This window comes from Lissotriton helveticus, chromosome 7 (assembly GCF_964261635.1).
Source record: "Lissotriton helveticus chromosome 7, aLisHel1.1, whole genome shotgun sequence".
In the NCBI taxonomy this organism is placed as follows: domain Eukaryota; kingdom Metazoa; phylum Chordata; class Amphibia; order Caudata; family Salamandridae; genus Lissotriton; species Lissotriton helveticus.
The window spans coordinates 1,060,989,837-1,061,015,129 of record NC_136068.1 but is presented as its reverse complement, the minus strand read 5'-3'; the positions used below and the strand labels follow the sequence as shown (position 1 = coordinate 1,061,015,129).

The window sequence follows — 25,293 nt, the reverse complement described above, 5'->3', positions numbered from 1 at the left end:
ATCAAGCAGGTTAATCGTCAAGAAGAGATAACAGACAAAACGTTATAGCGATTGAGATGACAACTTCGGCGACTTTAGGCACCCACCTCGTATGTCGAAGTCTCGATTAGGGGGACAAGGCATCCGTAAGAGGAGCCAGCCATCAGGGATCAAGTGGTGTCCGGTACGGTGGAGACTCAGCAGGATGCATGCCGCCATCTTAGGCCTCCTGCTTGGGCGTCGCAGAGTACCGAGTATCGCTCAAGTTTAGGGCAAGATGGTGGTGTTTTAGCCCCAAATCACCACTCCGAGGAACGCATCAGATAGAGCAGGATGGGGCACGGTGGTCCTCCCCTGGTTGGTCGCGTCTGGAGCCTGAAAGAGGGTTTCATCGCTCCTCTGTCTACAGAGCGACGCGATCAGACAGCCATCACCGCTGTGTTTTTGTTTAATGTGTTTTTGTTTAATGAGCATGTGCATAGAAAGGGAGGATAAATAATTGTGATGTCTGCATTATTGTATTAGGTAGGGGTGTGCAACGTTGTCAGAGGGCTTACTGCACCGACCAGTATGGTCGGTGCAGTGTTTCTACACATGACCAGGAGCAGGCTGCAGCCCATCTGCATGCTGCATGTATCCCTTTCAACATAGGCCGAAACGCAGCAGGGAAAGCGCCGTAAGTACCTCGTTGGTTGGTTGTTATGGGGTTAAAATGTCAAAGGTCAACAATGTCTGTATCTAAAATGTACGATCTCTGCAATACTTTTTACCACTGCCCATTTGCATTTTCGTGGCCCACCCAATCTTGTTCATGGCCCTCCCTGAGCAAGAATCCTAGAGCCAGGCCTGGTAGATAAGAGAACTGGAAGACCCTTTCTTTCAGGATCATAACAGCATAATTTTGCTTGTGAACCTTCCCTAAACTCCTTACTAAGGTGGTCTATCCCCATTCCACCTTAATCAAACAATTGAGCTCCCTGTATTTTTCCCACAACCAGAATCTGGGGCAAAGAGGGCTCTTTACACCCTTGATGACAAGTGCCCTCATGTATTACACTGATAGAACCAAACACTTTGACAAGAAATTGCTTCCTTTGTTGCTTTGGCGAAACCGCTCAAAGGACACACCGTTTCAAAGTCAGGCACCGTGAGATGGATTGTCTAATGTATCGAAACTTGCTGAATTAGGGCTAAAAGGAATTTGCTTCTCAACCCAGGCCTCATTACACAGACAAAAAAAAAAAGAGGCACTATGGTTTTCCTTGGAAACGTACCCTTGGCTGACATATGTAAGGCAGCTACATGGTCCACTTTGCACACATTCACCAAATACGACTGTGTGGACTTTTTGGCACACCAGCAAGCAAGAGATCGCCAAGCTGTTCTAAGAACTGTGATTCAGACCTCAGCAACATCCTCCAGCTAGCAACCGCTTGGGGAGTACTGTTTTACAGTCTATGCAGAGCATGTGTATCTACAGCCACACATACTTCGAACGCAATAGGTTACTTACCTTGTAAACATCTGTTTGTATCATGTAATGCTGTAGATTTTCATGCCCCCACCAACCTCCTTGGAAGCCTTTGGTTGTTGCAAATTTGCATTTCTCTTACTTAAATTCTTAGTATATACCTTCTTGCATGGTCCTTACTTTCCTATCTAACGTTTCTTCTTGATGTTCACCGGCTGTATGGGAAAAAAGTCTAACAATGTAGCTGGTGCACATGCTTATTACCAACTAAAGGAGAAGTTACTATACTTTGTGAATCATCACTACATGCTACAAACAGATGCTTACAAGGTAAATAACTAATTCCTTTCAAAGCTGTGTTCTCAAAAGCTACTATTCCAAAGAGTTATTGACCTTCAGGATTTAGGATTCCAATGGCCGAATCTACACGCACACTAGGACAGACTGTTTAAGCTGCTGCATCCCAGTTAGTGTCAGTGTAAAGCTGATTAAATACCCAAACAGTTAGTAGAAGTTTTGGGGAATACATTCACCTGACCTTGAAATTCAGCAAGTCACACCAGAGTGTTGTCTTTTGCATTTACATCTGTACACCAGCCACATGCATCTGAAAGAGACACGTTAGTATTAGATTCCTTACCTTAGAATATCCTCAGGCGTCAGACTGGATCCAGAAATTTTTTGCGTAGCAGTACCCTTGCACGTCGGTAGGCGTCGTCTGCGGCTCCGCGTCCGTCGTCGGCGCCGTGATGATGTCGCCGGAGTACTTAGACGCCGCCTCCGCTTGCTGACGTCAGTTCTTCTGCAGATCCGGAAAAAGTGGTACCTTAGTCACTTTTTGACTAACTCTCTCTTTTTGATCTCCTTTTTCGAGTCTTCGACTCCTAATCGGTGCCGGTAGGGATGCCTGGTTTCAAGCCCTGTGAGGATTGCGACCGACCGATGTCGGTGACGGACCCTCACCGTCGGTGTCTCTACTGTCTCGGCGTCGACCACGACTACAAGGCCTGTTCCGACTGCCGGGCCCTGACTTCGAAGGCTAGACGGGAGCGGTCCCGTAAGCGGCTCGAACTCCGGCAGTCGACCCGCGCCAAGAGAGGTCCCGGTCCGGACGGAGGTCGAGGGATCGGTCGCGGGAGTGGAGCCATCATAGCTCCGGGAGTCGACATCACTCCTCTGGGTCGAAGTCGTCAGGTAAGCACAAGAAGTCGAAGAGACGTCATCGCTCTTCCGACTCCCCCCGACGCTCGCGCGACGCGGCCGGGGGGGGTTCAGGTGGTACCTCCCACGCGGCTCCGTCGGAGTCGCAGGCGCCCCGTCCGGCTTCATACCCTGGGCCTAACGCGACGCCGGAGGAGATAGAGCGGTTCCTCATGGCCATGAGGGCCCTCTCTCCGACGGGCTCCGCGGCGCCTTCGGGCCCAGCGGTCCCGTCCGGGGGTCCTAGCGGGTCGGCGGCTCCGGCCCCGGCCCTGCGCCTTCGGGCCCCGCTGGATCCGGATCCGGATCCGGGTCGTCGCCGGTGGATTTAACGACCTCCCCGGCGCCGTCCCCTCGGGTGTCACCTCGACCCGGTTCCGGTGCCGAAGCGGCGCCGCCCGGCGCCGATTATGACGCCGTTCAGAGAGTTCATTTTCCATGAACCGGACCCATCCTTTGTTGAACCTGACTACCAGGAGATGGGTGATGAGAAGGATTGGGAGGGGTCTGAGGACCCTCTGGCACGTGAATGCCAGTCTCATGAGGACTGGACAGGTGAACTTGGGGAGGCCAGTGGTATAGACACTTCGCCTGACACTGGCTGTGTCTCGCCTCCTACCGTGGCTACGGAGGAGGGGGCAACCTATAGTGTGGTGTTGATGAGCTCCCCGTCGCGGCCGTGAGGACTAACCTCCTCACTGAGGTCCTTAAGCCGCAGTCATGCTCAGCCGAGCCTCTGCTGCCGTTTAACAAGGCCTTAACCGACGTTCTTTTGGGCACTTGGTCCAAGCCCGCTACGGGTTCGCCCATAGATAGGAACGTGGCCAGACGCCACCGCCCTGCCCCGGGCGACCCATGTTTCCTGTCCACCCACCCGACCCCCGAGAGTCTGGTCATCCAGGCCTCCAATTCCCAGACCGCATTCCCGTCGGCACCGCCGGACAGGGAATCCAAGAGGTACGAGCAGTACGGTAAAAAGATCTTCTCGTCCCTTAGTTTGGGATTGCGGTCTTCCAATACCGCATGCCTCTTGGGCCGCTACACCCACTCTCTGTGGGGTACGGTTGCGGAAGTGCTGCCAGAGTGTCCGTTGGAGGTACGGGCCAAACTCGGCCAAGCCCTTCTGGAGGGCCGGGATGCAGCCAAATATTCTATCCGGTGTGGGCTGGATACCACCGACTCACTAGGTAGAGCGATGGCAACAACGGTGGCGGTCAGACGCCACGCCTGGTTGAGGTCCGCCAACTTTTCGTCCGATGTCCACAACACACTGATGTACATGCCGTTTGATGGCCGTCGCCTCTTTGGTGACAAGGCAGACCATGCGCTTGAGCGCTTTAAGGACTCCAGGGCTACGGCCAAGTCCTTGGGCCTCTCGGCCCCACGCCAGCAATCGGCTGCCTTTCATGGCCACGGAAGGGGTGTACCCACACGTGCTGCCAGCCACGCTCCGCAAGGTAATACCCAACGCGGTGGCGGCCATGGGAACCGCCGTCCCGGCGGACGGGGACAACGGCAAGGTCAGTCCACACCTTCCTCCGCAGCATCCGCCTCAAAACCCTCCTAGTCCGTGCTTTCAGGCCCATGTGACGCCAGTGGGGGGCAGGGTTCGCCATCACCTCCTCCACTGGCGCACTGTCACGTCGGACAGGTGGGTGCTGCAAATTGTCCGAAGGGGCTACTCCCTCCCCTTCGAGGCGACTCCTCCAGCCATGCCACCGCAGAACCACCGTGTATCGGGGGATCATTTGCGACTTCTGCAGGAGGAAGTTACGGCCCTCTTGGCCAAGGGGGCCATCGAGCGCGTTCCTGGGCCAGACGTAGGGTGTGGTTGCTACTCCCACTACTTTCTGGTACCCAAGAAGGGCAAAGGGGGCCTACGCCCTATCTTGGACCTACGGAACGTCACCGGCTTCCTCCGGAAGGAGAAGTTCAAAATGCTGACACTGGCTCAGGTCCTAGCTGCCCTGGACCCAGGAGACTGGATGGTAGCGTTGGACTTGCAGGACGCTTATTTCCACCTCCCCGTCCTGCCAGCCCACCGGCGCTAGCTGCGGTTCACGGTTGGCCACGAGCACTTTCAGTATATCGTGCTCCCCTTTGGCCTTACCAGCGCCCCACGGGTGTTCACAAAGGTGATGGCGGTGGTCGCAGCTCATCTGTGCAGGTTAGGGGTTTCAGTCTTCCCCTAACTCGACGACTGGTTGTTGAAGGCGGGCACGCCCCAGACAGTCGTCAGCCACCTCCAGACTACGGCAGATCTCCTGCACCGGCTGGGGTTCTCCATCAATGTGCCAAAGTCACACCTGTGCCCCTCTCAGAAGCTCCTTTTCATCGGAGCGGTTCTCGGCGCGGTTTCGGGTTTATCCACCCGAACAGCGGGTCCGGGATATTCAGGCTCTGATTCCCATCTTTCAGCCGTTATCCCGGGTCTTGGTCAGGTTGACGCTGCGGCTTCTGGGGCTGATGGCCTCCTGCATCCTACTGGTGCATCACGCCAGGTGGCGGATGCGGGCTCTGCAGTGGGACCTGAAGTTTCAGTGGGCCCAGCATCAGGGCAACTTGTCCGACCACGTCCTGATCTCGGAGGGCACTGCGAGACAGCTGCAGTGGTGGCTCACGGACCGCGATTAGGTCAGCGGCAGATCCCTCTCCCTTCCCCAACCGGAGCGCGTAGTTGTGACGGACGCGTCCCTCCAGGGCAGGGGAGTCCACATGGGAGAGGCGGAGATCAGAGGCCTCTGGTCTCCGACGGAGGCCCGGCTCCACATCAACCTGTTGGAGTTACGAGCGATTCGTCTAGCACTGAAGGCATTCCTCCCCTCTGTCCGGGGGAGTGTAGTGCAGGTGTTCACGGACAACACCACCACCATGTGGTACTGCAACAAACAGGGCGGGGTGGGGTCGTGGACCCTTTGCCAGGAGGCTCTGCGCCTCTGGCAATGGCTGGAACGCCAGGGCGTGACCTTGGTGGCTCAACACCTGGCGGGATCTCTTAACGCCAGGGCGGACGAGCTCAGCCCTCGGTGCATGATGGATCACGAATGGTGTCTGAACTCGGACGTGGCGCGAGGCCTCTTTCAGCGATGAGGAGAGCCTTGGTTAGATCTATTCGCCACCGAAGAGAGCGTGCAATGTCATCAGTTCTGCGCGTTGGAATTTCCAAGGCGGCACTCGCTCGGAGACGCTTTTCGTCGCGAGTGGAGTTGCGGTCTATTGTACGCCTTTCCGCCTATACCACTTCTGCCCAGAGTTCTGAAGAAGATCAAGCGCGACCGGGCCCAAGTCATCCTTATGGCTCCGGACTGGGCACGAAGGTACTGGTATCCAGAGCTACTCAGTATGTCAGTCGATCCCCCGGTTCTCCTGCCTCTTCAGGAGGACCTTCTGTCGCAGCAGCAGGGGACGGTCCTCCACCCGAACCTGTCCAGTCTCCACCTCCATGCTTGGAGATTGAGCGGCGACAGTTAAGGCCATTTGACTTGCCTCCTGAAGTCTGTAACATCATTCTGGCAGCCAGGCGTCCCTCCACAAAGTCGGTATACGCCTGCAGGTGGAACAGATTTGTGGCATGGTGCACAGCAAAGGCTGTGGATCCTCTTGCTGCCCCTCTCTCTGAGGTTCTTCTCTTCCTTCTTTCTCTTGCCCAGCAGGGCTCTGCTCTGGGCACTATCAAGGGCTACCTTTCTGCCCTTTCAGCCTTTCTGAGGCTGCCTGATCAACCTTCTTTGTTCAAGTCCCCTATTGTAAATAGATTTCTAAAGGGCATCACACACACATTCCCTCCTGTTCCGTTTGTGATGCCTCAGTTGGACTTGAACCTGGTTCTTACGTTTCTGATGTGTGCTCCCTTTGAGCCACTTCATAACTGTCCTCTCCGCCTTCTTACTCTGAAGACTGCTTTCCTGGTTGCCATCACCTCTGCCAGGAGAGTGAGTGAGCTCCAGGCCCTTTCTTGTACTCCACCTTTCCTTTCTGTCCAGCCGGACAAAGTGGTGTTGCGTACTAAGCCATCTTTCCTGCCCATCTTTCCTGTCACAGCCTTCCACATCGGGCAGTCTATCACCTTGCCAACCTTCTTTCCGCCACCGCATCCCTCTAAAGAGGAAGAGCGGCTCCACCGTCTGGACACAAAACGTGCGCTCTCGTTCTACTTGGATCGCACACGCCAGTTCCGGGTGGATGACCAACTCTTTGTTGGTTACGTGGGCGCTAAGAAGGGGAAAGCGGTGCACAAGAGGACCATCTCCCGGTGGATCATCTTGTGTATCCAGGCATGTTACTCCTTGGCTAAAAAGGAGCCCCCTGTTGGATTGCGGGCTCATTCCACCCGAGCCACGGCAACTACAACTGCCCTGGGCGGGGGAGTGCCCTTACAAGACATCTGTCAGGCAGCTACGTGGACATCGCTGCACACGTTTGCAAGACACTACTGCCTGGACAGCCAAGTCCGGAGGGATGGCTTCTTTGGCCGTTCTGTCCTCCAGGACTTTCTGGTGTGATTGGTTCGCAGACCCACCACCGGGGTTGGTATTGCTGAGGTATCTACTCTAAGTAAGGAATCTAATACTAACGTGTCTCTTTCAGATGCACAAGTTACTACTTGTGTAACGATATATCTGTAAGAGACATTAGTTAGTATTAGATTCCTTATCGACCCACCCATCCTCCCCGTTCTGCGAACCGATATCTAGGGTTACGGTTATCCCCTTTCAGGGCCCTAGTTTCAATGGCACCAATCTTGGTTTTTAACATGGCTCAGCACTTCTGGCGCGGAAAAGCTGTGTCTAAGAACTGACGTCAGCACACGGAGGCGGCGTCATCACGGCACCCACGACGCCGACGACGGACGCGGAGCCGCAGACGACGCCTACCGGCGCGCAAGGGTACTGCTACGCAAAAAAAAAAAATCCGGATCCAGTCTGACGCCTGGGGATATTCTAAGGTAAGGAATCTAATACTAACTAATGTCTCTTACAGATATATCGTTACACAAGTAGTAACTTGTGCTTCTTGGTCGATTCATTGACAAAGCACTGCATGTAGACCATAATCCTATTCAGGAGCCAGTAGTGGGACAGACATTTTTGAAGAGTCAGTTTGGTGCCACTTACCTGTGTCCCTCTTCCCTGAGTATAGTTTTGCAGTTGGAAGCTCTTCTAGATTAACATATGTTTCTCCAGCCTCCCTAATAAACACAAATCCTAGCTAACAGGTTTTCAATATTACACTTGCTACATAGTGTCAGGAAAAAATGCTATCTGAGCCTGTCACCTGCAGTGTTGATGTTATGCATCTTGGATTGAGATCACTATGAATCACCGTGATCTCACCCCTATCAGTGCTAAACCTTTGTATGTTAGTAAACAAGTTGGTATTGCAAGCCCAACAGCTAGATGAATGGATAATGCAAGAGTCCAGAAACTATTCAGGTTGCAAAACTATTGTGTTTGACGCGAATATGTGACGTTATCCCTCACTCATTAATTCCGCATACCATCACTCCGCATTTTTAACAACATGGGACAATTACTCCGTAAAACCATAATTCCTCTAACTTTTACTCCGCATATGCCTTTACCACGCATGCCATTACAACGCAAAAGCATGCGTGGTGAAGTCATATACTTAGTAAAAGTACTTTATAAATAAATATATAAATATGTATGTGTATATATATATATATATATATATATATAGAGAGAGAGAGAGAGAGAGAGAGAGAGAGAGAGAGAGAGAGAGAGAGAGAGAGAGAGAGAGAGAGAGAGAGAGAGAGAGAGAGAGAGAGAGAGAGAGAGAGAGAGAGAGAGAGAGAGAGATATTCACTGAAAAAACCATAGGTTTGACACCAGTTATAGTTAGCTGGAAATTTTACTGACATAAAACCATTGAAATTCCCACGTTATAGTTAGTTGGACTCACTATAACTTGCGCGCCTGCAATGCACTGCTGATGACGTCACATATTACATCACTCATGACATGGTCAGAGGCACCTCTCTGCAACGCAGGCCACTGGCGCGTTTGCAGAGGGGGGACTAATTCCCCTTGCATACTGGGGGTCCCTGGGTCATATCTGCCCAAACACTGATATTCCGAACGATTGAAAATTACTTTTCTTGAGAAACATTTGGATTATCATGTCCTATACTTTGGAATTTTTGAAAGACTGACTTTGAGGATGCTATAAATTACTCAAGTCTGCCCGAATTGTGTGGGTAAAATTGATACCTAGTCACTTTGAATAAGAATGTACTTACGTCTCGTCTAACATTTGGAAGAAATATCTAGTTATATGACAACAGGATACCGACATAACTTGAAGGAAATAAGAACGCCCTGAAGAAGTTCTGTTGTACAGAACGAAACGTTTCAGCTGGCTGTGGTACATAAACTTAAGGAAAATAAAAGCATTTGAATATACACCAAGATTCAGCGCTTCAATAAGGACTCTAAGTGATATGATTTGATTGGACTTATTGTGCAAGTGGTGCTGTGCCAAACTTTGGAATATTCTCCACTACTCTCTACTACTTACTCTCTCCTACTCACTCTCTCCTACTCCACTACTCTCAAATACTCACTCTCTACTACTCATTCTCTACTACTCACTCCCTACTACTCACTCCCTACTACTCACTATCTACTACTCTCTACTACTCACTCTCTACTACTCACTCTTTACTACTCACTCTCTACTACTCTCTACTACTCACTCTCTACTTCTCACTCTCTACTACTCTCTACTACTCACTCTCTACTACTCACTCTTTACTACTCACTCTACTACTCACTCTTTACTACTCTCTACTACTCACTCTCTACTGCTCTCTACTACTCACTCTACTACATACTCTCTACTACTCACTCTCTACTACTCACTCTCTACTACTCTCTACTACTCACTCTCTGCTACTCTCTCTACTACTCACTCTCTACTCTCTACCTCTCTACTTCTCTCTCTACTAGTCTCTACCTCTCTACCGCTACCTCTCTACCTCTCTCTACACGCACACATATACACATATATATATGCATATGCATTTATATATATGTATGTGTATGTATATACATACATATATAAACATATATAATCTGTATATCTATATAAATACAAATATAAATGCATGCATACATATACATATATGCATACAGATGCATGTTATTTACATGAAAGTTTAAAAAACACTAATAAAAGCAAAGCTAAAAAGCCACCTCATTACAAACAGAATGGCTTTAACTTAAACAAGGGCTAGATCTATTGCATTTTCAATGCTTGTTTACTTTGGTTCCATCAAGAAGGCATTCAGATGTGTCACACATTTGCCATAAATTCTGAATGTTAGCACTCTAGTTGCTCATTAGATCACTGTAGTAAAGCTACTGCTCACCAGGGAAGTCTGCTGCTGGTATTCAAAGTGCATGTTTCAGTCTGCATGTGGATTTGAGAAGTCACTCAAAATGTGCCCTAATTTTTCTTTCTGCAGCACTAATCATACTTTCTATGGCAAAATATACCCCCTCATTTTGTTCCTTTTTAAATTAAATGTTTTAAGAGTTACCGCTTTATTCCAATCAAGATGGCTTCAGGTGTGCCATACCTTTGTAATAAGTAGGACTGTTAGCGCTCTAGTTGTTATTTAGAACACTCTGGGACATTCTGTCATTGGGCTATACTTGGGCTACATCTGGGTGATATTTCGGCTACATTTGGGCTCTTTTGTCTCTGGTGGCCATCTTGGGAGACTGCATGTCAGAATTTTTTTATGAAATAGAAGAGGATTTGAGAAGTCACTCAAAATGTGCCCTAATTTTTCTTTTTGCAGCACTAATAATACTTTCTATGGCATAATATACCCCCTCATTTTGTTCCTTTTTAAATTAAATGTTTTAAGAGTTACCACTTTATTCCCATCACGATGGCTTCAGTTGTGCTATACCTTTGTAATAAGTAGGACTGTTAGCGCTCTAGTTGTTCTTTAGAACACTCTAGGAGGCTGCAGTAGAACACAAAGGAATCAACTGACCGTCTCTGTCCTTGTTGGATGTACATGTTTTACTGAGAATGTCAGACTTCATTCTCACATGACTGAGAAAGATAATGTGAATTTACAGAAAATATGCTTTCAGTTTAGCCTTTCCAAACCACTGTGGGAAAATCTTGAGATATTCGTTTTCTTTCAAACATGATTCATGATATCACAGCAGAAGGCTTTTTCACATGGTAAAATCATCTTAGAACACACCACAATTCCTAAAATGAGTATGGTACCATCAACAAATGATTTATAATGTAACTAAAGTCCTAAAACCCTCTATTAACTACAATGCTTTTTAATGAGGTGCTATCATGTATATTGGTCCCAAGATGGCTGCCAACACTTCTTGGATGAAGTGCTGACAGCCAACCAGATCAGATGTGTGGTTAGGCTCCGCCCAGATATATATATTTTTTTTAACCTAAATTACTCAAAATCCACTGGAGCACATATCTTGAGACATAGCAAAGGCACATCGGGCTACCAGTCCCTACAATTTTGCCAAGTTTTGTGGAAATCCATTCAGCCGTTCTGGCTAAAAGTGAGTCCAACCGCCCTATGGAAATTAACATGGGGAAAACACGTTTTGGAACCCCCCTTTTATCTCTGCCCCCGCTTGACGAATCCCCCCAAACTTTCAGGGAAGGAGCAGAGCGGAGCGGGCCATCTTCTTTGAGAAATTCGTCCACCGGCGCCAAAGTTATTCCCAATAGAATGTTGCGGATTTCCTATGGAAATCAATCCTAACTATAACTACCTACTGGCCACAGCCAGTGGGTAATATATATATATATATATATATATATATATATATTAATTGTATTAATATGTATGTATATATATATATTCAACAATGGTTGGTTCAGGGTTTCTTCCGTATGGCGCTACTTGCAGGTGCGAAGCTTTTTGCGGTAGAACCTCACCGCTTCATATTACAACAACGTCTCCTTCGAAGACCAAAAAGCCGCCACTCCAGCCACTCGAGTTTTAGTGAGACAACACTTAATTTATTCTTGAATCAATTAACCGCATATTCACAGCATAAACCAACGCGTTTCGGTAGCTCCCGACTACCTTGATCAAGGTAGCTGGAGTGGTGGCTTTTTGGTCTTCGAAGGAGACGTTGTTGTAATATATATATATATATATATATATATATATATATATATATATATATATATATATATATAGTCGCTCCTTTTCCTTCTTACTTTTCAAAGAAAAACAGCACTCGCGGGAGGAGGATCCAAAAGCTTTTATTTCCGACCCTCAGAGCACCATGGTGAAAGTAAGAAGGAAAAGGAGCGACGATAATAGCGAGGAACGCCCCTCGCAACAAGCACCCGTGCTTGAGTGCACGACAGGGCGTGAGGTGGAAGCAATAATATATATATATATATATATATATATATATATATATATATATATATATATATATATATATATATATATATATATATATATATATATACTCATACTCATACTCATACTCCAAACTGCCTGGCAGCCGCCAGGCTTCGCTTTCCCCGAGCCTCTTTACGAGGGCGGATCGTGTTAGGTAGCGAACCTATCTATAAATTCAAAGTCCCGACTTACTTTTCAGTCAGAAAGCACACGGACAGCTTCTTGCTGAAGTCGCGTTATTTATTGCAGATTACACAGCAAATACAACTCTACGCGTTTCAGGAGTTCACCTCCCTTTCTCACGAAAGAGAAAGGGAGGTGAACTCCTGAAACGCGTAGAGTTGTATTTGCTGTGTAATCTGCAATAAATAACGCGACTTCAGCAAGAAGCTGTCCGTGTGCTTTCTGACTGAAAAGTAAGTCGGACTTTGAATTTATATATATATATATATATATATATTATTACCTATATATAATTTAAAATATATATATTTAATGTTTTTTTTTAATTTCCCTTTACACCCTAACAAATAATCCCACCCTGGTCCCTTAAAATACCTCTGCACCCCATAATCATAACCCACCCTTACTACTTAAAATACCCCTGCACCCTTAAAGAGTAACCCATCCTAACCCTTGAAATACACCCTATACCTCAAAAACCATACCTAGCCCAGAACCCTAAAAATACCCCTGTACCCCAAAACCCAAACCTATCCCTGAACCCTAAAAATACCCCTGTACCCCAAAACCCATATCTAGCCCTGAACCTTTAAAATACCCCTGTACCCCAAAACCCAAACCTTGCCCTGAACCCTAAAAATACCCCTGTACCCCAAAACCCATATCTACCCCTGAACCCTAAAAATACCCCCTGTACTTCAAAACCCATATCTAGCCCTGAACCCTTAAAATACCCCTGTACTCCAAAACCCAAACCTTGCCTTGAACCCTAAAAATACCCCTGTACCCAAAACCCATATCTACCCATGAACCCTAAAAATACCCCTGTACCCCAAAACCCAAACCTAGCCCTGAACCCTTAAAATACCCCTGTACCCCAAAACCCATACCTAGCCCTGAACCCTAAAAATACCCCTGTACCCCAAAACCCAAACCTAGCCCTGAACCCTAAAAATACCCCTGTACCCCAAAACCCATATCTATCCCTTAACCCTAAAAATACCCCTGTACCCCAAAACCCATACCTAGCCCTGAACCCTAAAAATACCCCTGTACCCCAAAACCCATACCTAGCCCTGAACCCTAAAATTACCCCTGTACCCCAAAACCCAAACCTAGCCCTGAACCCTAAAAATACCCCTGTACCCCAAAACCCAAACCTAGCCCTGAACCCTAAAAATACCTCTGTACTCCAAAACCCATACCTAGCCCTGAACCCTAAAAATACCCATGTACCCCAAAACCCATACCTAGCCCTGAACCCTAAAAATACCCCTGTACCCCAAACCCATACCTAGCCCTGAACCCTAAAAAATACCCCTGTACCCCACATCCCAAACCTAGCCCTGAACCCTAAAAATACCCCTGTACCCCAAAACCCAAACCTAGCCCTGAACCCTAAAAATACCCCTGTACCCCAAAACTAAAACCTACCCCTGAACCCTAAAAATCCCCCTGTACCACAAAACTAAAACCTACCCTGAACCCTAAAATACCCCATACCCCAAACCTAGCCCTATACCCTAAAAATACCCCTGTACCCCAAAACCCAAACCTAGCCCTAAAGCCTAAAAATACCCCTGTACCCCAAAACCCAAACCTAGCCCTAAACCCTAAAAATACCCCTATACCCCAATACCCAAACCTACCCCTTAAATACCCCTGTACCCCATAACCCAAAACCAACCTTAAAATACCCCTGAACCCCTAAAACATATACCCCAACACCCCCAAACTAAAACCATATACTTACCTTACACTTAAATATTAAAAACATATGCTTTTACCATTCATGCTTTTACAACGAATTTCGTTGTAAAAGCATGCGTGGTAAAAGCATATAAGATATAATGGAATGCGTTGTAATATTTTGCGGAGTAAAGGTACTTGCGTTATAATGGTATGAGGAGTGAATGTATGCAGAGTAAAATTTGCAGAATGAAGGTGTTTTACCGTTTGACGCATATGAGCTGTAGATTGCATACTTTTGCATAGCCCACCATCTGGTGTTGGGCTCAGATGTTTGCACTTTGTTATTGTAGAAGTCTTTGTAGTCACGAGATAGGTGACTCCTCCTTTGGTTAGTAGTGCGCATGGGCATCAACTCCATCCCTAGATTGTTTTGCCATCGGGTTCGGATGTAATTTGCTGAACCCTGGGTCTACGTCGTTTCGGTTCCCCTTCGACACGCAAAAGTCTCACCGATCGACGGTCTTGTTTTGATCGCGATCTCTCTCGACGCATATCCAGTGCCAGAGAACTTTTAGAGTCCGGTCGTCGACGTGGGCAGTTGGGCCGATCCGCGCCATCAACCAGCATATGGAAAGAACTCCATTTGAAAAATGCAAGTGTGGGGTTAAATTCCCACACACAGCTCTCCACGAGGTCTGGAACCTTTGTCTCTTGCCAGAACACGAGGGTCGACACTGCCAGGCCTGTGACTCTTTCAGGTCTAAGAAGACCATACGTGATTGCCGAGCTCTACGTTATGAAATTTCCAGATCAACAGTTTTGGTGCCGGAAGACATCTTCGAGGCAGGCACCGAAGATCTGGAACCAGAGACGGGAGATAAACAGGCCAGCGTCTCTGAAGTAGACGATTCGGACTCAGCAGACCAGACGATTACCCCAGGTCAATGAAGCGTGAGTACCGATGTTGACACCCCTACCCCGAAAACACAAAAGGCTCCGGTAACAACTTCACCTTTGGGTCTGGGTCGATACCGAGACAAGACTTCAGAAGCCCCTGCTCCGAAGCCCACAAAGCCTTCAGGCAGCTCGGAATCGAGCCAGCCACACTAAGGTGCCGAAAAACTATCTTCGGCACCCAAACATGAAACCAAGGTCCAGTCAACCCCAGAATCTTCGGCACCTAAAGCGAAATCAAAATTAACAGACTCGTCACCAAAACAAATTCAATCAAAGTCCTCAGAGCCAAAAAAACAACTAAATCTTCTTAGTCGAAAACTCCACCTAAGCAGAAGGAGACAAAAACCCCTCCTAAAGCTAAGGAAGACAGGCCAAAACACTACTCGGAGGCGAAGTCCTTGGCACCGCAAAAAGACAGTGGATTCAAAGACCTTTTCCATCCAGATTTACCGGATCCTAAGCAAAGAACACTCCATATGGACCCCATTACTGGCCAAGTCACCTCTATACCACCTAAGAAGAGAAAATTGGACACCTCAGAAACTCCTGAGATACCCTCCAAGAAAAAAGACTCCTCAACCTTTCCTATGAGGCCTTTCTCTCCACCTCCACAACCAGCAAACATTATACCCTCTCCAGCACACTCTCCAGTGCCTCCTCTTTCACCTGCACCACAAATGGATGATTAAGATATAGGGGGTGAGAATGAGCGAATAGACCCACATCACAAAAGATACTGATGATAACACACACAGTACCCCCGCCTCATGACTCTTGGGACAATTACAGTGTCCCAGATGTGCCTGAGCCGGATTTATTTCCCTCCGGACTACCCCCCCCCCAGATGATAATGTAGGGTTTGCGCAACTGATAGAGCTGCGCAATACCGTGGGGTTCAACTCCATTCAGACCCTCTAGAGGAGGATTTTTTTTTTAGAGACATTCTCCCTGCCACAAAAAACGACAACTACTCTACCTATGCTCAAGCGGATGATTAAACATGCCCCTGAGGTTTTTAAAGATCCTGTCAGGGGTAGGGTGCTTAATCCTAGGATTGAGAAAAAATACAAGCCAGCTCCAAGCGATCCAGTTTATATTAAAGGTCAACTCCCTCTGGACTCATTGGTAGTGGCAAATGCCCGCAAACTGGCAAATTCCCAAACCACAGGTGATGCCCATCCACCAGACAAAGAATCGAAGCTTCTAGACACAACAGGTAAAAGGTTGCGTCCCAGGCAGCAAACTTCTGGCGCATTGCTAACTCACAAGCTTTACTTGCGAGGTACGACAGGGCTCACTATGATCAGCCTGAAAAACTCATGCAACATCTTCCAGATGAGTACAAGACCCAAGCAAATGATCTCATACAAGAGGGAAAGTTAATCACGAACACCTCAATAAAATGTGCCCTGGATGCTGCAGGTGCAGCATCCCGCGCAATTAATACAAGCGTGTTATTATGTAGACATGCCTGGCTGCGCATATCGGGTTTTAAGCAAGATGTGCAGCCTACCATCCTCAATCAACCCTTAGATCAGGAACACTTGTTTGGACCCACTGTGGACACATCTTAATAAAAGATGAAAAAGGACACAGAGACAGCCAAATCCATGGGGGCTCTACAAGCAACAACTAGTAGAGGTTCATTTTGTCGCTCCTCTTATAGGGGCACCTACAAGACCACTGGTACAGACACCACTTCCACTTATAAAACCCCCACTCAAACTTCCCATAATAGAGGTTATTTTAGAGGGAATTACAAAGGCAACAACAACAGAGGGGAGAGGGTGTGGTTCTAATACCCGCACCTCCGCTACCACAAAATCAGTGACTTCCTTCCACTCCCCCCAGACCATTCTACTCCAGCCGGGGGAAGACTATCACATTTCCTACCTGTATGGAATTCCATCACCACAGACAGGTGGGTAAGACAAATTATACAGTATGGTTACTGCCTTGAACTCAATTCTACTCCACCCCATATACCTCCCAAACAAAGTCCAATGTCCGCAGAACATCTTACGCTTCTCTCCCTCTTGCAAAAACATGCAATAGATCCGGTTCCCATTCATCATCAAAACACAGGGATGTACTCCCTTTATTTCCTCATTCCAAAAAAGGACGGCACTCTCAGGCCAATAATAGACCTCAGACCGCTAAACCTGTACATACAATCCAACCACTTCCACATGGCACTCTACAACAGGTCCTCCCCCTGCTTCAACAAGGCAATTTCCTTGCTGCTATAGATTTCAAGGACGCCTACTTCCTCATCCCTAATCACCCATCTCACAGGAAATACCTACGGTTTGTTGTGGACGAACAACATTACCAGTTCAAAGTCCTACCATTCAGAGTCACAACAGCACCCAGAGTCTTTACAAAATGCCTCACTGTGGTAGCAGCCCACTTAAGAAGACAACACATTCATGTGTTTCCTTACCTAGATGACTGGCTAATAAAAGCCAAGTCATGCAACCAATGTGTACAAGACACACACAACACAATAAGGCTGCTACACAACTTGGGATTCACAATAAACCTCACCAAGTCGCATCTACACCCGTCCCACACCCAACAGTATCTAGGTGCGACAATTGATTCTTCCAAAGCCCTAGCATACCCTAATCCAACCAGGATAGCCTGTATGCAAAGCCTAACAAAATTTCAGCCACAACACTCACTACCAGCTCGAGTGTTCATGCAGCTGATAGGGATGATGGCCTCTTGCATCTTAATCGTTCCTTACGCAAGACTCCAGATGCGTCCGTTACAGGAATGCCTAGCACAACAATGGAACCAGGGTGAGGGTCAACTTTCAGATCTGGTGCAATGGTGGAACACTCGAAATCTTTCCAAAGGGCGGCCGTTCTTAGACCCGGTTCCACAAATAGTGCTTACAGCGGACAAATCGCTAACCGGCCGGATGGAGAGCTCATCTCTAAAGCCACACCATCCAGGGTATATGGACCCTTCAACAAAAACTCATCCACGTCAATCACCTGGAGTTACTGACTATTTTTCTCGCCCTAAAGTCATTCCAGAAACATCTCACTGTCAGATTACCGCCCAGTTTTGCCCAATACTGCGGAAACGAGGATAAACCCAACCCACTACCACCACTCCGACAGCAGCCACTGAACAACAAACAGTGGACTTGCCATCCGAGCACCGGGAGAGGGCGGGAGAAAAATGGAAAGGGAAGACAAAATACTCCACGTCTGGGCTCCACCTGTTCAATCCTCACAAGTGAATAGCAACTTCTATACCTGTAATGATAGACAAATAGCAATATATATTTCAGACTTACACAGTGTATATGTCAATCTCCCTATGGACATACATCAACAGTTGCTTGCATGAACAACACCTTAACCCTCCTTACCGGTATTTATTCTGAGATTGCCGCTTCCCAGTCGTGTCATTTGAAGGCAATGAGCAATGTCTGTTTCAGAAGCTTAGATATACTCCCACCAGGATTTGCAGGGGAAAAAGTCAAAAGACATAAAAAAAAACACCTTAAAACAACTTCGGCCAGCAAATGGCTCCTCGAAAAAACACGATAACTGTGGCCACATCAAAAAGAAAACACAAAAAACGCTACCGTGAAGCCAAGTCCGAGAATACACCCAAAACTCACACAACGAAGATGGAGGGTTACAAAAGTCCAGGACGCGTCTTGTCAGGAATCTGCCGAGGCTCCAGCACACAGCCGCGCGCGGGTAATTTCTTCGATCTGCAACTCAGCCTACAGTTGCAAACAAAAAAAAAGCCGGTCCCACGGTTCAGAACAAACAGGATACCTGCCACAAACTCAGTAGCGCGATGACGGCAATTCTGCAGATACCGATAAGCAAAGGTGTAGGGAATCCAAAAGTCCCCACAACCCACGAACAACCGGAAGGGAAAAGAACCCGTACTTGCTGGTAAAACGACCGGGTAAAGAAACCAATCAGGAAACATCAGCTATAGGCTTCTTTATAAAGCAAGCTGATTCGAAGGTGCTACACCAGCTGACCTGGTTTTCTGAGGATGCATGCCCATAGAGAGAGGACTGGAGAGTAAGGAAAAAAAAGGTAAAGCCAACTAAATCCCAACACTCACAGGCAAAGCTGTCCTCCTCCGAGCAGACCACATGACAGCAATGTATTATATACAAAAACAGGGTGGAACACACTCTTTGCAGCTGTCATGCCTAGCACAAATAATTTGGATATGGGCCATTCCTCACAAGATATACCTCTTATCAGAGCATCTACCTGGGATTCACAATCAAATTGCGGTTCTGCTCAGTCGTCAACAATAACAGATTCACAAAATGCTCAAACTTCGCCTCTAGGTATCTACACCCATTGTCCAGAGGCAATGTGAGATGGATGAATTGGTCAGGCAGATTTGCGTACGCTTCTCCGCCTCTCCCACTCATTCCACTATTGGTGCACAAACTCAAACAACAGTCTATCACAATGATCCTAGTCGCGCCAACATGGGCCCGGCAACCATGGTTCACAACACTAATGGAACTCTCAGTAGTCCCACACCAAAAGTTGCACCTTTCCCCAAAGCTTCTCACCCAAAACCATGGAGAGGTAAGACATCCAGAAGCAGCGCAACTGAACCTAGCGATCTGGCTCCTGAAATCTTAAAGTTTGGTTACCTCAATCTTCCATCAGACTGCATGAACGTTATTAAAGAAGCTAGACGTCCTACCACTAGAGCATGCTATGCAGCTAAATGGAAAAGATTTGTTGTTTACTGCAATAACAACACAATCAATCCACTAGATGCTTCAACTCAAAATATTATCAGTTATCACTGTATCTACAAAGATGTAATCTGGCATACACATCCATATAATTATATCTTGCTGCTATAGCAGCTTACTTGCAAAACAGACACTTGTTGTTTAGGGTACCTCCCATCAAAGCTTTCATGGAAGGCCTTAACAGGATAATCCCCCAGAATTCCACCCTCTCCAGTATGGAATCTAAAGATTGTCCTTACTAGGCTCATGAGTCCCCCATTTGAACCTTTACATAAATGTGAGTAACAGTTCCTCACATGGAAAGTAGCTTTCCTAGTGGCCATCACATCTCTCAGAAGAGTGGGTAAACTCCTGGCATTAACCATACAAGCACCATTTTTGCAAATAGATCACAACAAAGTGGTTCTTAGGACAAACCCTAAATTCTTACCAAAAGTAATTTTGACCTTTCACCTTTACCAGTCTGTTGAGCTCTGTCTTTTTTCCTCAACCAGACTCAGTAGCAGAATGAGGTCTTCATATGCTTGACGTCAAAAGAGCTATTCTTTACTACATTGAAAGGACAAAAAGTTTCAGCAAAACTAAATAACTATTTGTAGCTTTCTCACCACCACATAAAGGCCATCCAATATCAAAAGCTGGAATTGCCAGGTGGATCGTTACATGTATTCATATATGCTGCAAAAAAGCAAAGAATACATTATCCATTCCCCCTAGAGCACATTTCACACGCAAGCTGGGGACATCCATGGCATTCTTAGGAAACATCCCCAAGGATGACATTTGCAAAGCCCCAACATGGTCTACACCGCACACTCTCACAAAACACTACTGCGTAGATGTGCAAGCAAAACAATAAGCTAGTGTGGGCCAGGATGTACTAAGAACACTTTTTCAAACTACTGCAACACATACAGGTAGTCACTGCTAACAGGGGAGCTGCTGTATAGTCTGTGCAAAAGTATGCGATCTACAGCTCATGTGCCTCGAACAGAAAATGCAACTTACCAGTATGCATCTGTTCTTGGCATGTAGAGCTGTAGATCCGCATGCACCCACCCACCTGTGTTGCAGTACTATCTTACTTGGATACATTACACATGGACATCTTTCTATTTCTAACTAACTCCATCATCACCCTTCATGGCAAAACAATCTAAGAGTGGAGTTCATGCACTCTACTAACCAAAGAAGGAGTCGCCTATCTCGTGACTACAAAGACTTCTACAATAACAAAGTGAAAACATCCGAGCCCAACACCAGATGGCGATCTATGCAAAAGTATGCGGATCTACAGCTCTACATACCAAGAACAGATGCATACTGGTAAGTCGCATTTTCCTATAGATACGTAACCTTTTCCCACCAACTTAATTTTCTTTCTGCTGGTATCTTAGATTCCCGTATGGCCCTACAGCAGACTTTTACGTGCTCATAGTGTACTTGGAATGGCAAATGTGGTTAGAGTTGTAAAAAAAATGTTTAGGTGAATTTAAATCACTGCTGGTTAGGGTCAATTTAAAGCACTGCAGATAGTACTAAATAGGTCTTGAAAAATTAAGTGTCATGTTCAAGTTTTATTTTCTTAGGGTTCCATGTTTGTGAACTGTTTATATAACCAAGTAGATTTGTAACAATACTAGCATTAGGGAACACCTTGAGCATGTATCCCAGCCCACAGATATTTTTTAGGAATTTTAAGTGGGCGACTACTCTGTCTCGATGGGAATTAGGCTGTTGGTATTTTGCTTGTGATATGAATTTGATATGGCTGATCATGCTTCACATCTGTGCTGCACCACCTTATCTACTCCGGAAAAAAAAGAAGTCTGCTTTCACACTTTGAGAGACCTCAGTTCATCTGTGTATCGCTGCTAGAGATGACCTGTTCTGGACTAATCTGCTCTTGCTTCTCTCCTCTGATCATCTACTTCCAGACTTAAAACTTTGTTTTTGCAGGCATCTTTTACGTGCTCTCATCCTCGACTTCTCTCTCTCTCATTCTCTTTCAATTCTCTCCTCTACTGCTGTGCAGAAATCAATCTTTGCATTCTGTCGCGATTCCTATTACTCCTCTTTTCTAATGATGCACCTTCATCTTTGTTGCTTTTGTACTATTAGTTTCTTTCCTGTTCTCTTCCACCCACCCTCATTCTTTCCACTATGTGTCTTTTTTCTTTACACCATGTGTCTTTTGTATCCCTATATCGCTGCCTGCCTGTCTCATCTTATACTATTGGCTAGACCTTCTTTCTGGTTTTAATGTTGATTTGCTGTTGCTGCTTACTCAGTATGTATGTTTCTTTTCTTTAACTCCGTTGAGCTTTCATAACAACCTCAGTATCCATGCCCCATTTTTCCCTTGCCATGTCTCCTTTAATTCTCTCATTCTTTGCTCTTCTTCCTTAGGGCCGCTATCAGCAGGGATCCCTTCTATGAGATGCTGGCAGCACGTAAGAAGAAGGTGTCATCAATGAAGCGCCATTAGCTACGGGCAGCATCAGGACAAATCACTGACCTGGGATAGAGCCATTCTTGGTGCAGTTTGAAAAGAGGCTAGGTTCTCCGGATAAACAGTGGGCATTCCGAAGGACTTTGCTTCAGCTTTTTGCAGTCGTTTTTTTAATGGGAAGTCTCTGGGACGGGGATGTAGACTTAATGCTGCTGATGACCTAAGGCCTTCCTGGGCCTGCAAAGCTTGAAGGGGCTAATGGTCCAGAAAGTCCACTTTCCACTTCTGGCAACAGGTGTGTTCACGGGCTCTTTTGCCTCTAGTGCCTACAGAGTGTAGGGATTAGAGTCCCTCCACGACACAACCTTCTACAGAGATGAAAAACAGAAGACTGTGCTCACACTGTATACAAAGAAATTCTTTTTATAATATGTTGGATGTGTAACTGCTAGATTGTCAGTATGTCATTCTGCTCTGGATCGCTTGAGTCGCCCAAACATGCAACCAGTGGAGAATCCTGCAGATCGTGCTGGCTGCGACAGCTTATATTTATGGTGGAAATGGTAATGGCAGGAAGAGCGCCTGTTGGTTTTGAGGAGAGGTTGGTCTAAGTATTTATTCCCATCACCTATTAGGAGGAACCAGCGCCTGCATTTTGTCACTTTTGTGATTTATTTTATACGGTACTTGTCACTGCCCCTCTGTCTTGTAGACAATGGCACTTCCTACTGCAAAGACATCAGGCATAGCCTAGAAAACTACTTTGTAAAATGCTAATTCAGTATTATGATCTGGTTTTGCCCCTTGATTTCACAAAATGTAGTCCTAGGTTGAGCTCGGTGCCACCAGTTCTAGGATTCTCTTGGCTTTTTTTTGTTTTACTACTTTTCAGCCACTGTTTGCCTTTCATGCAAGATGGGTGTCTTGTATACAATCCAGAGCAGAAGGACTCTCTTGTATTTAGCTCTCTAGAGGAACAAGGGTGTATTATGTACCTCCGTGTAACCTCTGAAAACCAGTGTCCTATGCACTTCACGAGGACCTAAGAATGTCATCTTTTTAAGTTGTCCGAATTTCAGAAGGCCGAGTGAGCTTCTCCAAACATTGTCAGTTGCAGGTCACAGCCATTGGGTCTCTGATCATTTTAAAAATTATAATCCTTTGAGCCAAGGAGTCTATTTCATAATTGCTAAGTATGGTTTCTATTGTAACATCCTATTACCAGGTAATCTGAGAGTGATTTATTAGGTAATCAGGCAATCGTTAATCAGCAATTATAAACAGTAGAAGCAATACAGAAAGTCTCTGTACTGTACGTATTTCATCTTGCACAGTAACTGGCATGCAGTCAGTCTTGACAGTTGCTTTGGCAAATATGTCGCAGTGTGCTTCACGAGCTGATAGATAAGCAGTCTTGGAACTTATGTGTGCTGTGTCAATGTGCGCAGCCTCAAGCTAGAAGTCTGCCAGCTGAAAAAGCAGTTATAGCTCGCTCCAAACCTGCTTAGAATTATTGGAAATTAACTACGTTACAACTTGCTCAGCATTTTAAGTTACAAGCAGTTGAAAACATTTATTTTCCTGCTGTATTCCAGGTTTGTTATCATTGTGAGGAAGGAGTAAAAGAAAAAAGGCATTCTGCCCGCCATATTTCTGCAGGCTTAATTGTTCTGAGAAAGGAGCTGCTCAGAAGATTGCCATGCTCTTGATGTTGGTGTGCTCGGCACTTTAAAAATGCATTCTGCATTTATCGTCTCCATTAAACTTGTAAAAAAAAACAGGGTTGCTTTGTGGGAATTCAAGCTGGTACAAAGAAAAAAAAAGTAAATTCATCTCTGTTAAGCATTACATAATTTTAATCTTCATCAGTCATAAAAGGCATTCAGTGCTTGTACATTCATTTTTAGTTGTCATTTGTTTGTCCCGCTGCCATTCAATGCACTGGTTCTAAAAAAATATATATATACAATTTTAAAATATATATATATATATATGTGTGTGTGTGTGTGTGTGTGTGTGTATGTGTGTAAACGGTCAGTTAGCGCCCAAGGAAAATGCAGTTCGAAAGTGTTATCCTCTATTTATCAGAGATGTAAATTATTATTGTATAGGTTTTTCTTATTTTACATTTTCCCTTTATTTTAAACATATTGTTTGCCGAAATTTGCAGATGCGAGCGTGGTAAAATTTTTATTGGGGTTTTCTTTGCTCCCTGCCTTGTAAGCAAACGCTGATTTCAAAACTCCAATAAAAGGAAACTTTTCCAGAGTGCTTGTGTCCACTGTTGTGTCTTTGTCAATAAGGCATAGCCGAGAAAGGTGGTACTTAACAAGGGTTGGTGGCAGGGAAGAGAGGGTCTGAGGTTGGCCAATAATCGGGAAGGCAGAGATGGGAGAAAGAGTGAAGTAGATAAAGGTAGAAGAGATCTTGCAAGGTATAACAAGCATTGGCATAGCCAATAGGCCTCTCCTTTGGACCTTATAAGTGTTTAGTTATCCAGCACAATATCCTTGGTGCAACAACATCAAGTGTTGCATGGCTGAACACTTATAAGGTCCCAAAGGCGAGGCCTTTTGGCTATGCCAATGCTTGTTTATTACTAAAGGTTGGGCAGTACTTCATATTGCTTACAGTGTTTGCAATATTTCCACTTCCACTTTAAACCTTTTGTTGTGCTTTATCTATACAAGAAATGGAGTGTAGGTGGCATACACTAGTCATGGAATAGAGGAATGGAATATTTGTAAGGTGAGAAAGTGACGTGCTGGCGACCCTAGAAGTACTATCTCCCTAAACCCCATTCTAGAGATGGGTTGAATACGCTGCATTTCTCATGGCCCAGGTTCCTTACTATCCACTAAATTGTATGTCATTTGTAATGAGACCAACCGGTAATTCACAAGTAAAAGAAAACGTCTAATGTTTGTATTTCAGAAACTCACTTGCGCATGATCATGAAAAGTCAAAGATTAACCTTGGTGATGATTGCCAGACTTTATTGCCTTGTGAAAACGTGATCCATTTTCAAAGTGTTTTTGGCATCCCTCCTGTTCAATCGACGAGCAAACAAGCACTGGAAAAACCAATAGTTCTGGCTTTCATTTTTTAGTCCTGGCTCAAACATTACAGAAAAGCCTGCTGCAGCAAAGAAA

At 46.0% G+C, this 25,293-nt stretch overlaps 1 protein-coding gene across 3 annotated transcripts in view; it reads left to right on the top strand.

Annotated features, from left to right (window-relative positions):
• CYTH1 (cytohesin 1) overlaps positions 1–24,409 on the top strand; it is an 836,242-nt gene extending 811,833 nt beyond the window's left edge. For all 3 annotated transcript variants that reach the window (XM_078653934.1, XM_078653933.1, XM_078653935.1), the window contains exon 13: positions 22,099–24,409. In XM_078653934.1, coding sequence (XP_078510060.1) covers positions 22,099–22,177 — 79 coding nt within the window. In that variant the 3' untranslated portion in view covers positions 22,178–24,409. The remainder of the gene's footprint in view (positions 1–22,098) is intronic.
• The last annotated feature ends 884 nt before the right edge of the window (positions 24,410–25,293 follow it).